Genomic DNA, 17,297 nt, shown 5'->3' with positions numbered 1-17,297 from the left:
GAGCGGGCGGCCGCCATTCTGGGGTTCGTTTAGAGGTAAGTTTGGGTGCTCCGTCGCTCGGACGGTAACGTTTGGCCGAGAGCGGGTGGTCCGGGAAGCAGGGAGGGGGATGGATTTATTGGGCAGCCACGTTTTGCCGAGTGCGGCTGGCTGCGTTCGGGGATAACAGGAAAGGGCACTCGGGAATGTTTGAAGGCGACCCGTACTGATTACAGCTTTCTCCTTTTGTGTTCTTTCTATCCCAGGTTGAATTTTCTCGGAGAAAGACAGGCCGGCCATCAGGAAAACAAACAAGCCTCAGCAACATCTAAGCCCATGAAAGGATCCTGAGAGAGGGGGGACAGGGAAAACAGCAGCCACCAGCCCAACCACTTGTGTCTTCTACCCCTCCCCACCTATCTTGCCCACCCCACCAGCCCACGCTGCTTGGGACTTGAAATCTGTGGCCGAAGGACCGTCACCACATAACTTCAAAAATAATCAACCACCCTCCCCACCCAAACCCACCCAATCTCACTCATCCAGCATTTCCTTTTTGGAATCCACTCAGGATTTTTTTTCAACGACCCCCCCTCCCTCAATGGAGTTGGGTGGGGGGAATGTGAATACTGAGTTGGTCTTTACTTTTTTAAGAGACTTTTTGATCCAATGAGGCCCCCCAAGTAATTGAGTTTGGGTCTTGGTTGGTTGTTTTATTTTTTTCCTCCAAAATTTTACCCCTCCCTCCCCTGAGCCCGAGGTGCTGACGTCGCAAAAAAATTGGATAGTAAGTGTCGAATTTTCAAAAACCAGCCTTGCAACAAGAAATCAACGTTTCCCGTTGTGAAACCAAAAATAATGAGAGGAAGAAATGAGACCATAGAACAAATGTAGAATACTGGAGACGGACCAATCGGGTCTCTTAAATCTCCATTAAAAAGGTCCTGTGGGTCTAAACAGTCTTTGTTCTCGCTCCCCTGCCACCTGCCTCTTCCCTGCTGGAGCAGGCAAGGAGAGGGTGAAGGGAGGGCCAGCAAGTGAGGATATTGACGGTTAACCCTTGATAATCCAGCAAATTTCCAGACTGCCAAAGCATAAGCCTTTGCTATTATAAGGAGGAATGGTTACCTTCCTCTGGATAGCAGTCTTCAAAAGGGTTAATGAGCTCACATACAAAAGATGGTGGATCTTGTGGCCCAGAAGTCCCACTTCTTTGTGTGTGAGACAAGCAGAGCGCCTTTCAATTTGCCAGATAAATAAGCAATCTGTACATAAAGATTGCAGGGTAAGGAGATGGGCAGAGAAGTATTAGCTGGCTGTGTCTTTAAAGTGATTGTTAAATCCTCTCAATTTTAATGTAATTTGCTTGGGATATATTGTGTGGTTAAAGTAGGTGGCAATCTAGGAATAAAGATTGCAAGACACTTAAATTTAGGGCAAAATATAATCTTAGTAACAAGTACATACAATATAACATTTGGGGAGGTAAAGAATGTCTTGTAATTGTTTCAGATTGCATAGGTTATTTAAAGGCAAAAGTGATTAACATTTTAACTTGATACTTTTTAGTGGTTGGATACAGTTAAGAGGGTGGAAAGGTTGGGAAATGTGAACTCAGGAGTATAATTTTAAAAGCCATTAGTGCAATTGAATGCTAGCTTTCTAGAAGATTTGTGTCGTTAAAGAGTTTTTTTTCTTCCCTGCTTCAAATATGGCGACTTTTCCTTGTCCTTTTGTCTTCCAAGCGGCGTTGCAGGTTGTGTCTTGACCCATTTTTCTCCTGTCCTCCCACCTCAGCCCTATTTGTTGAGGGGTCCAAGTCCTCCCCCTTTCCGGTTATAGGGAGGATTGGGGTGGTCGGCGGTAGCAAATTGAACTTCAGTTGCAAATTCAAATTCTTAACCCGCAGAAAATTGTATATTAATTGATTTTATTTTCAGTAAGCTCTTAAACTGAATTAAAATAGGTCAGATTGAGCAAGGGGGGCGGAGGGATGACTTTTTTTTTCTTTTTTCTTTTTTTTTTTTTTTTTTACTTAGTTCTTTATAGTGTAAGTAAAGCTACCGGCAGCTGTGGATGGCTTTTTAAATTTTGAGTCGTCCTCTCTATAACAAAATGGCGTCCCTCTCCTTTGTTTTTCTCTTTTGCCAGTCAGCTTAGGGCTGCCCTAGAAACTTGGTCAAGGGGGAGGAGCCACTTTGAAAGGTGATGTAATCAGCTTGCTTCCTCTGATAACTCCACCCCCAAGCAAATGCTTTCTCTCCCTTTGCAGATTGCTGCTGGGGAGAATAGCTTTCCATTTCCTTTATCTTATGAAGTATCTTACAGGGATAAAAGCTTAATGAAAACAGGAATGGAGGCTGTTCCAATCGTGTAGTTCTAGTGTATGTGTTTAACAATCAGCCCGATGTGTTTATTTCCACCTTCCACTCATCACAAGCTTGGACATGTACCCTGCTTCAGTTGACAGGTGTGAAAAACTAAACCCCAACTGTGCTTTAGGTTTGGGAGATTGGGGCAAGACACAGGGTTTGTAACTTGAGTAGACAATTGGGCCTAATGAAGCTGAAATGTGCCATTCTGCTCAGGGCGGGTTCTTTGTACTTCCAAATGTTGTTGCTTTGTAACAGTCTGGGGGAGGGTTGGTACTTGTAGGACTTTCTTATAAATCATCCTTATTCTCACCTCTCAGTTTGGGGATAAACTCTTTGTGCTCAGTGCCATCACCCTCTGCAGTTGCTTAGTTCCTGTGTGTGGGCACTAGGATGAGAAGTGAATCTTTAGGAAGGAGGCTGCAGTTGTAAACTCGAGGCAGGGGGAGTCAAGCTACGGTGTCTGGTAAGCAAAACATTTCTGGTATTACGTTTCACAACCTTTCTTTTTTCCAAAGAGCCACCTTTTTGAATTTCTTTTTCCTTCCTTCCTAAAAAGAAATTCCTTTAAAGCATTGAGACAAGAATGTGCTCTTCATTCTGCCTGGTCAGTGCTGTGGCAGTTGGTGCATGTTAAAGCCACACCCTCGAGGGTGGTGTTGGGTGTCTGGTTCTTACCTCTTTTTCAAGTCAGTCTTCGACAGTTTCTTCTTCTACTTTTCATTTTTGTATTTAAAGTTCTGCATTGAAGTGTGGAGTTTCTAGGCAGAGTTTACAAGCCTTTTGTCCTGTCCTATGGTGACTTTGGGTGCAACAGGGCTCATTTTCCGCTGGCTGTGGATTCTCATTATTACTTGGACTTCTGATTGAATGGGAGGGCCTCTTCCACATGTCTATTTACCACACGTCTTTTTTATCTTTTGAGCAGTTTGCCAGGTGCCTCTGCAGCATACCTACCTTGGGAGCTGAGCATTCCACCCACTGGGGTTCCTGATCTCTAGTGAGCAGGGGATTAGTAAAGAAGACCTTCCTTGCATGGGAGATGAAAAGCAAGGCTTTCTAGGGAACCTTGGAGAGCCTGATTCTCATGACTCGGCCAGAGCTCTATTTGGGGGTCTTTCCTTGAGGGTCAGGGTGGTGGACATAATTTTACATCTTTATTGAAAGCCAAATAGTCTTCCCGGGAGCAAGATTCCCTGATTTTCAAAGTAATGATGAGGGAGGAGTAGGGCCTTACCATGCATAGGTACAGAAGCTGTGAACCACCTGAGACAGTCCATTCCACTATTGGGTCAGACCAGGAAGCTCTCAAGATGCTGGGGGAAGAGCGAGGCATTTTGCATCAGGAGGTGCTCAGGCCCCAGCAAAGAAGAGCTGGCACTTCTGTCCTCTTGTCAGAAGACCTTTGTAAGGCTCCCTGGCTTGCATGGACCTTGTTTCCTAAAGTGATTGAGGACTCAGTGGTGGTAGATGTTTAGTGACTAGCCAGGCTAGATGCTTTTCCACCATTTTAAACCAAATAGCCCTCAAGTCAAATTCACTTTGCAATCAGGGTTAGGAATTTGGTATCTCTAGTAAGAACCGTAGAACATTCCCAGAGTTTAGAAGGTGGAGGCACACTGCGGGCTTCCTTCATTTGTCTCCTTTTGTCTGTGGACTTCAAGGAGACTAGCAATTGGTTGAAAAAACAAAAACATGACCTGAGTTCTTTATGGTTACAGACAGTTTCCTCGGCTTCAAACTCCAGAACAGAGTGGGGAATACTTGGTCACTGTCCCTGCCCACTCTGGTCAATGCAGTTTCGGGCCTTTGTCATAGACCTGCTCCAAGCATGATGGATTCTTCCTTTGTTCCCATTGGAAGACCTTATAGCTTGCCTGTGAAAATGGGGACCTAGATTGTAAGGCATTTGGGGTCTCTAATAAGGAATAAATACCACTGAAGAAAAGGCACTGAGAAAATTTACATTTTAATATGAGGAGACAAGTTCAGTCATCCTCCCAAATATAACAGTGGGAAATAACATGCATCTTAATATGCCTGTTTGTCTCCCAGCTTCCTTGACTATTGTGCCTTTATATTTATATAGATGGGCATTTTAAAATACCTAGGTCCCATTTCCATTACAGGGCACTAGACAGCTTTGTACTCATCGGTCCAGTTTCTGTAAAGGTGGCTGTCCTCTGTCTTCTATGACAATTGAATGAAGGAACATTTGAGTTAGGCTTATTAGTTCCTAGATAGATATACAAAGGAGATAATGTTCAGCTCTGGGTTTCAGTCAGCTGTGTTCAGAGGGACTGGAATGAAGTAATGTTTAATTCAAGACTTGTCAAATTGCATACCTTGTCATTTGGGGTTCTAATAGGCTTATGTATGTATAAAAGATTTTTAAATTTCCTAGTCTAGATTGTTTATATGTATTATTACTTTGGGCCCATTCATTCCTTTTTCAGTCTTAACAGATGGGAAATCTGTTACTATACCCGAAGCTTCCACAAATCACAGCTGTCTTAGACACAGGAGATTTCCTCTCTGTGCACAGATAGCCACACATCATTGAATTTGTCCCCTAACTTGTAAACGTTTCCAGTGTTCTTGAATGTTTTTCTCCTCTGACCTCACGTTCCAGGGTATTGGACGATAGCAATTAACAAGTTTTGCTGAATGCTTAGCATTTCTTCCCTGCATCTCACTGTGTTCAGCCGCAGGCTTCGGCCTCCAGAGCAGACTACTGCTACCCCTCCTTTCCCTGGGCCAATTTCCTGCTGCTGTTGCTGCTGCCTTGGGTTATTAGGAAGTCTACATTTAAAAGTGATTTTATAATATATATATATATGTATATATATATGTATACATATTTATATGTATATAAACACTAAAGTTTTATCTTGTTGTGTCTGGAGAATCACTCTCATCTTTGACAGCCTCTTTGCTGAGGTTAAACGTGTCTAAGCCAGGAAAAGAGTCACACTTTCTACATATCTTTATTTCCTGGTTTGTCTGAGAACAAACAACTTATATTGCAAGAATCCTATTTTCTTTAGAAAATGCAATGACTTTTTTTTTTTTGTTGTTAAAGACTGGTTGCTATTCATCCTTGTGGGGCTGCCTCTGATGTTTCTGTGATGGGAAAGATGCATGGGGGCCTTTGCCTCTTTCCTACCCATACTGGCCTGGCCACCTCACTGCTGATGAGGAGGTTCATGTTTTTGGTCCTCGGAAGCTAGTGGTGATAGAGTTGTGGCTGAAACTCTCAATTAGAACTATATCAGCCCTAATTATCTCTCTGGAATTCTGGCCTAGGAATAGCTTCTTTTCCCTGGAAGGAGTGTAGCTTTTAACTCTTTCTTTCCCAGCCCAGTTTGAAGTGGCATCCACTTTGTCAGCTTCAGTACTTCTTTGGTTCCCAGTTTCTGGTTCTCGCTGTGGGCTTTTCTTGGGAGTCTTGGACCGTGGTGAGTTTTGAGAGCAGGAGAGGGTCAGGTTTGCATCTTTGCTTTTGAAACCACAAGCCAAGTTTCTCTTAAACTTTGGAACAATAAAAGCTTGTTGGTGTTTGTTCAATGAGTAACGTTATTGAGGGCTGATGGGAGCCTGCCTGCTCTCCTTTTCAGTCACTTGTTTCTGAGAGCTACTGAGCTCCCTGGTGGTGTTTTCTCCATCATCCACTTCAGTTGACACAGTCTGCCATTTGTGGTTATGACTTCAACAGCCAAGATAAAAGGGGATTGATTTTTTGAGAGAGGATGATTGATTCTTGAAAATGTTTACCCAGATACCCAGGGTTGGCTCAGTTAACTTAGAAAACTACAGCTGTGTCCGTCGTCCTCCCCCGCCCCCCATCAAAATTAGCAGCAGCTAACTGGAGACAGGACCTTCTTACAAGCAAGAAGAATTGAACATCTTATCATAGGTCTTAGCCCTTATACACTCTCCTGAAGTGTAACTGCCCTGGAAAGGGTTTAACTGGGAATGAGAGGTAGGCTGCCCGGGCCTTCACTTGAGTTACCGTTCAGGTCCATCGTGCATTAACCCCACACTTAAGTTGCCAAGGCTGTTTTGTGAGCACAGACTTGATTTTACTGACCTAGAGAATAGGACAGTTGAACATAGATTAATTAGTCACTGTCTTAAATGTGCCCATGGGAATTATTAGAGGAATAAGTTAGTGAGGCTGTCCTTGCTACCGTTTATCCTATGGGTTGTTTTCTTTTTTTCCTTTTACCTCAGAAACCACCATCATGGGTTCTGGTCCCATAGACCCCAAAGAACTTCTCAAGGGCCTGGATAGCTTCCTTACTCGGGACGGAGAAGTGAAGAGTGTGGACGGAATTTCCAAGATCTTCAGGTAAGTCTGTACTCTTGTGAGGGTCCTAGGCAGAAGAGAGGACTGCTTGTGGCTGAGTTGAAATGAGTAAGAGAGAGAAGCGTAAATGGGAAAGGAAGAAGTTACTACGTGCAGGCAGATTGTGACAAGAGAAGCGTGATCTCCTGGCTACTGGCTGTGGATTTGGTTCATAATCCCAAGAGAGTCATGGGATGCAAGCATGATGGGATGCAAGCATGATGGGATGCAAGCATGATGGGATGCAAGCCGGGGAACTTACAGGAAGAGTTAGGATGGGAGGTAAACAGGGGACCTGTAACAGAATTCTTGGTTGTGTTTGGGTCATGTTATGCCTATCCAAAACATCTTTTTCCTTCAGAGATCTTAGGCTTTCCTGAGAAAAGGAAACAGCTAAGCCAGTTTAGATTACCAGGGGAAATGTGTGAGCCCTGACTCCACTTGGAGGCAGTTGTGTCTGTGTGTTAGGACAGGAGGGGTGCTCTCCCAGGTGGCTCTGCTGCCTTCCATCCTCCCCTAGGTTTCCATGAGACTGTAGATTCATTCCATAATCCTGGAAGACTGGTAACCACCTCTGGAGCAAAGAATGTCATCAAGGGGCTCCGGGACTCCCAGGATTGGAGTCCTCTGCTGTAGGACATTAGCTGTCGTAGTACTCCTCATGCCTGTCATCCTGGCACTGAGGAGGGGAGGCTAGCCTGGGCAGTGACTCTGAAATGTCAATTCCGATGGCAAATGCTCTGCTCCATGTATAACTCAACTCCTGTTTCTAGTCTGATGAAGGAAGCGCGAAAGATGGTGAGTCGATGCACATACTTGAACATCATCCTGCAGACCCGGGCCCCGGAAGTGCTGGTCAAGTAAGTGGGATGGGGGAAGGGAAGGCATGGGGTTCCTGGGTCACTGGGCATGTGAGCTTGCTAGTTGTAAAACTAGGAAGGGCGCCCTGTGGTGGTGGTGCAGGCCTTTAATACCAGCACTTGGGAGGCAGAGCCAGGCGGATCTCTGTGAGTTCGAGGCCAGCCTGGTCTACAGAGCAAGATCCAGGACAGGCACCAAAACTACACAGAGAAACCCTGTCTCAAAAAACAAAACAAAACAAACAAAAACTAGGAAGGGCTTAACAGATTCTGATCCCACCTGCCTGCAGGTTTATTGATGTTGGTGGCTACAAGCTTCTGAACAACTGGCTAACGTATTCAAAGACGACCAACAACATTCCTCTCCTACAGCAGATTCTGCTGACCCTGCAGCACCTCCCACTTACTGTGGACCATCTCAAGCAGGTACCTCCACACTGCATCGCCCACTTTTCCTTTCTGGGTTAGCCTAACTGATGAAAACCACTCCAGTTCTGATGGGTGACGGTCTGGAATTTATGAGGTAGAATGGCAGAGGAAAATGGGAATTTGAAGTTGGAATACTCGATGTGGATTTATTTCCTTTATCAAGCATATGACGTAGAACACTTTGTATATCTGAGCCTCAGTTTTTCAGCTCTAAAGTGGGAATGCGCTGGCCTGTGACTGGGTCTAGTCTAGCACTCTGCCAACTGAGCTGTGTCTCCAGCCACTCTAACTGGTCTTTTTTTTTAAAGACTGATTTTATTTGAATTACAAGAATGTACACATTTTTCTATTCTATCCAGATACCCATTTGGCCCATACATAAAACTGAGTTTTGTGAATACTTAAAGTATGTAAGCATGACCTACAACATTGCTTCTGTCAATTCTTTGAAAAGTCAAGAAAGCAGCTTCATGGAACAGGCAGAGTGTGGCAGCAGAGCACTGCTCTGGATTTAAGTAAATACCCACAACACTGAACACAAGCTCCTTTAATGGCAGATATTCCCCATTTTTTTTTTTTTCTTTTTCTGTTTTTCGAGAGAGGGTTTCTCTGTAGCTTTGGAGCCTGTCCTGGACTAGCTCTGTAGACCAGGCTGGCCTCGAACTCACAGAGATCCACCTGCCTCTGCCTCCCGAGACTGGGACTAAAGGCGTGCGCCACCACCACCCGGCCCCCATTCTTTTTTAAAAGATTCAGCAGTACAATGGTATTTGAGATACACAGAATCTGTTTTCAGATACTGAATTCTAAAGATTTATCTGCATCTTCCTGGTCATTCTTACTTTCCTATTAATTTTTGTTGCAATTTAAGTTTGCAAGTTGTTTCACTACTCAACCAAAATTCTTTTTTTTATTTTTTATTTTTTTGGTTTTTCGAGACAGGGTTTCTCTGTGTAGCTTTGCGCCTTTCCTGGAACTCACTTGGTAGTCCAGGCTGGCCTCAAACTCACAGAGATCCGCCTGCCTCTGCCTCCTGAGTGCTGGGATTAAAGGCGTGCACCACCACCGCCCGGCACAGAGTCTGTCTCTTCATCAATTTCTCCAATGACTACCACATTGTTACCTCTCACGATGTATAATCCTAATGCGACTTGTTCTACTCCTTGTGAAGAGCTGAACACCCTCTCAAGGCTTTCATCCAAAATCAAATTAATGGTCTAGTCAAAACTTTTTAGTGTTCCCACAATCATTCTCCCATCAGAAGTGATAACAGCAACAGTTTGGTTGATGTAGTTCTCCAAGGCAGACGTCATGCTGCTGGGCCCTAACTGGGTCTTTTTAGGATTAAGTAAGAATGTGAGCTGGGCGGTGGTGGCGCACGCCTTTAGTCCCAGCACTCGGGAGGCAGAGGCAGGCGGATCTGTGAGTTCGAGGCCAGCCTGGTCTCCAAAGCGAGTTCCAGGAAAGGCGCAAAGCTACGCAGAGAAACCCTGTCTCGAAAAACCAAAAAAAAAAAAAAAAGAATGTGTTTATAACTGGGCATGGTGGCTCACGCCTTTAATTCCCAGTACTTGGGAGGCAGAGGTATGTGGATCTCTGTGAGTTCCAGGCCACCCAGGATTATAAAGAAAGGCCCTTTCTTTTTTTTTCTTTTTTTTTTGTTTTTGTTTTTGTTTTTGTTTTTCAAGACAGGGTTTCTCTGTGTAGTTTTGGTGCCTGTCCTGGAGCTCGCTCTTTAGACCAGGCTGGCCTCGAACTCACAGAGATCTGCCTGCCTCTGCCTCCCGAGTCCTGGGATTAAAGGCGTGCGCCACCACTGCCCGGCAGAAAGACCCTTTCTTAAATAATAATAATAAAAAAAGCATCTACAGGTTTTGGAGGTTAAAGTAGGCCAGTGCTGCCGAGGTGTTTAGTTAGCACTGAGTGAGCCCTTTGTTTCCTGGCATTTACCTCTGCCATCTCCTCCTCCTACAGAACAACACAGCGAAACTAGTGAAGCAGCTGAGCAAGTCGAGTGAGGATGAAGGTGGGTGCCAGGGCCCTTCCTGGACCGTTGCGGCCTTCGCTCTTATTTCCTTTATGGGTCGTCTTTTACTCCTGTCTTCCCTCACTCTCTTTCTTTTTGAGAGACAGGGTCTCTCTATATAGACCTTGGTGTCCTTGAACTCACTCTGTAGACCAGTCTGGCCTCAAACTCTGAGATCCGCCTGCCTCTGCTGCCCAAGTGTAGGATTAAAGGCGTGCGCCATCACCGCCCAGCTTTTGTTTTGTTTTGTTTTGTTTTTTTAAAGATTTATTTATTTATTATGTATACAGCATATGTGACTGCAGGCCAGAAGAGGGCACCAGATCTCATTACAGGTGGTTGTGAGCCACCATGTGGTTGCTGTGAATTGAACTCAGGACCTCTGGAAGAGCAGTCAGTGCTCTTAACCTCTGAGCCATCTCTCCAGCCCTTTGTTTTGTTTTTGAGAAACAAGATCTTACTATATCCCTAGCTGGGCTGGTATTCTATGTAGACCAGGCTGGTATCAAACTCTGAGATCCTCCTGCCTCTGCCTTGACTTCCAAGTTGGAGTCAAAGGTGCAGCATGCCCAGCTCCAAACAGGTTTTGAGATCTTCCTGCCCTGTGAATGCATGAGGCTGCATTGCCGTGAGACAGAAGCAGCAGCCGTGTGGCTGTTACAGAAAGACAGGTCTTCCTAGTGTGTGGCCATCTTGCTTGCTAAGTGAGTCTGCATGATTGCAGAAGATGAGTGCCAGAGAAGAGTACCAGGGAAGGCTACGGAAAGTTCTCATCGGTCGAAAATAAGTCTAATCCCTTAGATTCTTAGGCATCTTTTTTCTCTGTATAAACTGCTTCTTAACACATAAATGGCCTGCTGGAGTGTTCTCCGTTCACCCTCTCACTGTTGACTGAAGTCATTGCCCCCAACAGGAGCAGTCGGGAAAAGGCTACCTCAGAGGTTTCTTAATTTTCTTACTTCAAGATGTTATAGTCTTAAGACAGATTTAACAATGTTTTTTTTTAAAAACATCCTATTTTCTGTTACTGGAAATATTATTGAATTATTACTAAATGAGTACTTTTTTCCCTTTCTTACCTGCAGAGCTCCGGAAATTGGCTTCAGTCCTTGTCAGCGACTGGATGGCTGTCATCCGCTCCCAAAGCAGTACCCAGCCTGCAGGTGAGCCCTGGCCCTTTACCCTGTCAGCCCGCAGCTCTTGGGGTCCTGCACGTTCTGCACACCGGCAGTCTTCTCATGAACTCCTACCTGCTTTGTTCCTCCATAACAGAGAAAGAGAAGAAGAAGCGGAAAGAAGAGGGGAAAAGCCGAACTACACTTCCTGAGCGACCTTTGACTGAGGTGAAGGCTGAGACCCGGGCTGAGGAGGTCCCAGAGAAGAAGAAGGAGAAGCCCAAGTCACTGCGAACCACGGCACCAAGTCACGCCAAGTTCCGTTCCACTGGTAAGGCCGTTGGCTGGCTTTGCAGGGCCATCGATATACACAGCCAGTAGTTTGTGATTTCAAACTCTGAGGAAGAAAGAAGGCTGAAGGAGAAGCTGGGGGCACGTATTCAAGGCTGGACCATCTAGGGGTGGCGATAGGCAGGGTCAGTGAGGGTCAGATTGAACTGCCATCGACATGTTTCTCCCCAGGACTAGAGCTGGACACCCCATCTTTGGTGCCTGTGAAGAAGAACTCCAGCACCGTGGTAGTGTCAGACAAGTACAATCTGAAGCCTATCCCCCTCAAGCGGCAGAGGTATGAGCACTGGCCTGGTTTCTAAGGAGGGGGCCTTTGGCGAGGAGGAGAAGTTGGGGAGTGTTGACTGTTGCTCTTTTGCAGTGCCTCAGCTGCTCCAGGAGATGCTGCCCCACCTGCAGAGAAGAAGTACAAGCCCCTCAACACAACCCCCAATACCACCAAAGAGATCAAAGTGAAGATCATCCCACCACAGCGTGAGTCCTCGTGGAGTGCCCTCAGCACAGAGAAAGCTCTTCTGGGTGGGGGAATTATGTGCCCTTCAACACTTTCCTTTGCTTTGCCTTTAATGTCTTGGCATCCTAGAATTTTTGTACCTCTGGAATTCCCTTCCGTGAGAGTCATGTTAGATAGGTGACGAGAAGCTGTGCCCTCTCAAGTGATAACCGTGTCAGCTGTCTCCTTCATGGCTGGACCGTCTGGTGTTTTTAGCAGCTTGCTTAATGAATATTCATCCTAGAATTATGATCAAAGTCATGGCTGTCAAAAGAAAGATGGAATAATGGGGGTTTCCTGTGTGAACCTTGCTTCCTGGTCCCCTCAGGCAGGGACTCCCTGGCCCACCTTTATTTTCTGCCTGGACTCTGCAGGAATAGAACTGTGAAGGAGGTTCATTCACTCCACTCTTTCCTTCTGTAGCTATGGAAGGCCTGGGTTTTCTGGACGCTCTCAATTCAGCCCCTGTCCCAGGCATCAAAATTAAGAAGAAGAAGAAGGTTCTGTCGCCTACCGCTGCCAAGGTATGAGCCCTGGAAGTGAATTTCGGTGACCGGGTGCATGGGGTGCAGAAGGCGGGGCACCACACCAGGAGCAGTTGTGGGTGACCCCAGGAGCACATTCTGGTGTCACGTGAGGTGGGACCATTAGGCATCTAGGGTCCTGGATTTGCTGCCCTGGATGTCCTGTAAGTTCATTGGATGCTTTCTCTTTGGTAACAGCCCAGCCCCTTTGAAGGGAAAACCAGCACTGAGCCAAGCACGGCCAAACCTTCCTCCCCAGAGCCAGCGCCCCCCGCTGAGCCCATGGACACGGACCGCCCCGGCACCCCAGTGCCGCCTGTTGAAGTCCCAGAGCTCATGGATGCAGGTATCCTACCCTGCCTGGATTTGGGCCTTTTCTGAAAGGCTGCAGCTTGGGCTGGATTTTTGCTTGCTACAGCCTCTTCTGAAATGTCTTGTTTTCAGCCTCTTCGGAGCCAGGAGCTCTGGATGTCAAGCCTGTGGAGAGCCCTGGTGATCCTAACCAGCTGACTCGGAAGGGCAGAAAGAGGAAAACTGTGACGTGGCCTGAAGAGAGCAAGCTGAGAGAGTATTTCTACTTTGAACTGGATGAAACTGAACGAGGTGTGCTGCCAGGGCCTGTGGTCCCTGTGTGGGTCCTAGATGTGAGCACAGGCAGTTTCACTCACTGGCTCTCCTGGCCTCTGCTTCCCTTGCAGTGAATGTGAACAAGATCAAAGACTTTGGTGAGGCAGCTAAGCGTGAGATATTGTCAGACCGACATGCTTTTGAGACAGCCCGGCGATTAAGCCATGACAACATGGAGGAGAAAGTGCCCTGGGTGTGTCCCCGGCCCCTGGCTCTGCCCTCACCTCTTGTCATCCCCGGAAGCAATAGCCAGGAGCGATACATCCAGGCTGAGCGGGAAAAAGGCATCCTTCAGGAGCTCTTCCTGAACAAGGAGAGGTGAGCATAGGTGTTAGTGCCGGAGGTGTGGGGCGCCTGTGCTACGGAACCATGATGTCCCATGATGACTTAGGGAGGCACTAGAAAGAACTTGAGGGGACTGAATTAATGTGGGTTGTGTTCCTTTTCTCTCCTCACCTGTGGTGTTCCTGACAGTCCTCATGAGCCTGACCCTGAGCCCTATGAGCCCATCCCCCCGAAGCTCATCCCCTTGGATGAGGTGAGTCTTTGGACACTGGTGTGTTGAACGTCAGAATATCTTTGTTGTTTTCCACAGCCCTGATTTGTTTTCTTCTGTTCTTAGGAGTGTTCCATGGATGAGGCACCGTATGTTGAGACCCTGGAGCCTGGAGGGTGTGGTGGCTCACCTGATGGGGCAGGAGGCTCTAAGCTGCCTCCAGTTCTGGCCAATCTTATGGGAAGCATGGGAGCTGGGAAGAGCCCCCAGGGCCCTGGAGGAGGAGGCATCAATGTCCAGGAGATCCTCACCTCCATCATGGTACGTGAGCCCTCTTCCTCAAGTGAGCCTCCCCACGTTGTCTTCAGATTCTGTCTTCCACTCTTCACCCTAGGTTTTAGTTTTTGCGTGTTTGTGTTTGTTTTTTTTTTTCCCATTGAAGGTGTTGTTGGGTTTCAGTTTTGCACAAAGGTCTCACTGTGTAGCCCAGGCTGGTCTGGGACTCAGCCTGTGCCTGTGCCCAGCTTCTCCCCGTTCTCGGTCTTCCATGTAAGCTCTTCTTTCTCCTGGCTGTCACTCTCTTAACTGTCGTTTCACTTGCTCACAGGGCAGTCCAAACAGCCACCCTTCCGAGGAACTGCTGAAACAGCCAGACTACTCAGACAAGCTCAAGCAGATGTTGGGTAATCTTCAGAGCCAGCCGCAGGGGCCTGGGGAGGATGCCCTGTAGCAGAGGGGGGCTGGGTTTTCCAGATGCTGAAGAGCATGGGACTGTTGGGAGGGGAAAACTGGACAGAAAGCACAGCTCTGCCAGGTTGGTCTGAGATCAGTTGGGCACACTTGTGTGGGAAGCCATGTCATTCTTAGAACTCTCTTTGTGACTGACCCCTGTTTTCATTTACAGTACCACATGGACTCCTAGGACCTGGTCCTGTAGCCAATGGCTTCCCACCAGGAGGCCCTGGGGGCCCCAAGGGTATGCAACATTTCCCACCTGGTCCCGGAGGGCCTATGCCGGGTAGGTGAGAGGGACTCGGTGCCTTACTGCTTTGTTCAACAGCCAGGAGTAGCAGAAGGTGGGACGGGGTCCAGTTAGAGGTGGCAGTGGTAGAATGTAACAGATAACTGATTTTTCCCCCTCCTTTCTCTAACAGGACCCCATGGAGGCCCTGGTGGACCAGTGGGTCCACGTCTCCTGGGTCCCCCACCCCCTCCTCGGGGAGGTGATCCCTTTTGGGATGGCCCAGGCGATCCCATGCGAGGTGGCCCAATGCGTGGGGGTCCAGGACCTGGTCCTGGGCCATACCACAGAGGCCGAGGAGGTCGTGGAGGAAATGAGCCACCACCGCCCCCTCCATTCCGAGGAGCCAGAGGAGGTCGTTCTGGAGGAGGACCCCCAAATGGCCGAGGGGGTCCTGGTGGAGGAGGCATGGTTGGAGGTGGTGGGCACCGCCCACATGAAGGCCCTGGTGGGAGCATGGGCAGCAGCAGTGGGCATCGCCCCCATGAAGGCCCTGGTGGAGGAATGGGCAGTGGACATCGATCCCATGAAGGACCTGGAATGGGCAGTGGACATCGATCCCATGAAGGCCCTGGAGGAGGAATGGGTTCTGGTGGTGGACATCGCCCCCATGAAGGCCCTGGTGGGAGCATGGGTTCTGGTGGTGGACATCGTCCCCATGAAGGCCCTGGACATGGACCCCATAGCCACCGGCCACATGATGTCCCTAGTCATCGAGGCCATGACCATCGAGGGCCACCACCTCATGAGCACCGTGGTCATGATGGCCATGGGGGAGGCGGTCACCGAGGGCATGATGGAGGCCACAGTCACGGAGGAGGTGAGGACACTTCTTGTCCCACATACACGTGGATTTTAGTGTCCCGCACCAGATTTGGGGGGAGTCGGGAGAGGTAGAAGGAACATGAGGGTTCCATCTTTGCCTTCTCTGTATACAAGGAAGGCAATTTTTACTACCCTCTCTCGTTACTCAATCCCCCAAATACTGTGTCCCTGAAGACTTGTCCCAGTTGCTCAGGACTGGCGTGGGAGGGCGGCTGGTGATCGCTTAGCTGTTTTCTAACCCTTCTGCATCATTCCGACAGATATGTCAAACCGCCCCGTCTGTCGACATTTCATGATGAAGGGCAACTGCCGGTATGAGAACAACTGTGCCTTCTATCACCCGGGGGTCAATGGTCCCCCACTGCCATAGGCCTGCCCGCCCCACCCACACCCTTGTGGACTGCAGCCTTGCTCCTTCCACTCAGTTATGGCTTCTGTGAGGCTCACTTCCCCTTTCCCCAGCTGAGGAGGAGCCGGCCCCCTCAGTTCCCACCTGGTTGGGTTCCTGGGGGTTTCTGATCACTGGTGCGCATTGATGTACATATCCCCTCCAGTCTGGAGAGGAGAGAGACTGGACTGCTGAGACGCCTGGCCTCACTCTGTGAGGAGATTTGCCCTGTGTCCCAAACCCCTTTCAGTATTAGCCCCGATGCCTGAGAACCTAAAGCTGGTCACCCTGGAGACTCTGCTCTCCACTTGCACACGGAACTGAGTTGGTCACTGCACTTAGGAAACCATCCAAGCCAAGCTCGTTATCCTCACAGGGTGAGGGGTGGTGAGGGGTACCATATATCCCGTTGCACTGGGGGCTCCGGCTGGTGGAATGAGTTCTGGAACTGCTCCCTCTTGTGCCCCACATGGGCCCACTGTTGAGTCCTTTGTCAAGGAAGACTGCAACTGTTAGTCCCCAAGTCCTTGTGGGTCCGCTAGGTTCAGTGATGGCACACTCATCTGCATCCAGTTAAAGTTGTAGCTGGCGGAGGGAGGCCTGCAGTGTTAGGCCACTCTTGCCTACAGCCATTTTAGAGACTCCATTAAACACTTCCGTGAGACCAGCTTTCATCAACTTCAACCGGGTACACCGGGCCTGACGCACTACATGCACTGCCTTTGGGAGTGGGCTTGCTCCTTCCCCACGTGGAACCCTGTCAGTGTGAGGCGTCCTGGGTAGACGCAGGGCCCTCCCAGTCCTTTCCTTCCCCTGTCTTGGTATCAGTTGTTTTCTATGAAAACAGTGGGTTGGTTTTGTGCAGGGTCTTGGGTTAGAACCACAATGGATTTGAGGAGTTTTTTCTTTTGATTTTGTATATTTTGTACATTAATAATAAACAGTGGAAAGAGAAGCAGCTTATTTAACCCCTGGTGTGTTAGACTCTTGCTTCCCCCCCCCTTTGGATTTTTGAGACAGGGTTTCTGTGTTACAGTTCTGGCTGTCTTGGAACTCACTTTGTAGACCTGGCTGGCCTCTAAGAGTGCCTCCGGAGTGCTGGAATTAAAGGCGTGAGCCACCACTGCCCAGTGACTCCTGCTTCTTTTAATAAAAGCCGGGACTGGAGAGTGGGCTTGACTGAGAGCACTTGTAGAGGACCAGGGTTCGATTCCCAGCACCCACGTGATGGCTTACAACCATCCTAACTCCAGTTCTGGGGAAATGTGTGTGCTTGGCTAGTTTTATGTCAACTTGACACAAGCTAGAGTCATCAGAGGAAGCCTCAACTGAGAAAATGTCTCCATATGATCAAGCTGGCCAGTGGTGGTAGTGCACACCTTTATTTCCAGAGGCAGAGGCAGGCAGAGTTCAAGGTCTACAGAGTGATTTCCAGGACAGCCA

The 17,297-nt window shown here is 48.1% G+C and overlaps 1 protein-coding gene across 1 annotated transcript; it reads left to right on the top strand.

The window, feature by feature from the left end:
- The first annotated feature begins 245 nt into the window (after positions 1-245).
- Positions 246-16,822, top strand: Ppp1r10 (protein phosphatase 1 regulatory subunit 10). The gene is made up of 19 exons (XM_052744115.1): positions 246-766; positions 6,585-6,702; positions 7,473-7,559; positions 7,850-7,985; positions 9,963-10,014; positions 11,100-11,177; positions 11,287-11,460; positions 11,652-11,757; positions 11,842-11,954; positions 12,397-12,497; positions 12,696-12,843; positions 12,942-13,100; positions 13,196-13,442; positions 13,599-13,662; positions 13,747-13,941; positions 14,228-14,303; positions 14,525-14,638; positions 14,775-15,461; positions 15,727-16,822. Exons 2-19 carry the CDS (start codon positions 6,596-6,598, stop codon positions 15,834-15,836), a joined length of 2,754 nt encoding a protein of 917 aa, XP_052600075.1. The 5' UTR covers positions 246-766; positions 6,585-6,595; the 3' UTR covers positions 15,837-16,822.
- The last annotated feature ends 475 nt before the right edge of the window (positions 16,823-17,297 follow it).

This window comes from Peromyscus californicus, unplaced genomic scaffold, assembly GCF_007827085.1.
Source record: "Peromyscus californicus insignis strain IS unplaced genomic scaffold, ASM782708v3 Scaffold_19__1_contigs__length_69161282, whole genome shotgun sequence".
NCBI classification, from domain to species: domain Eukaryota; kingdom Metazoa; phylum Chordata; class Mammalia; order Rodentia; family Cricetidae; genus Peromyscus; species Peromyscus californicus.
This window is presented reverse-complemented; position numbering and strand designations above follow the sequence as displayed.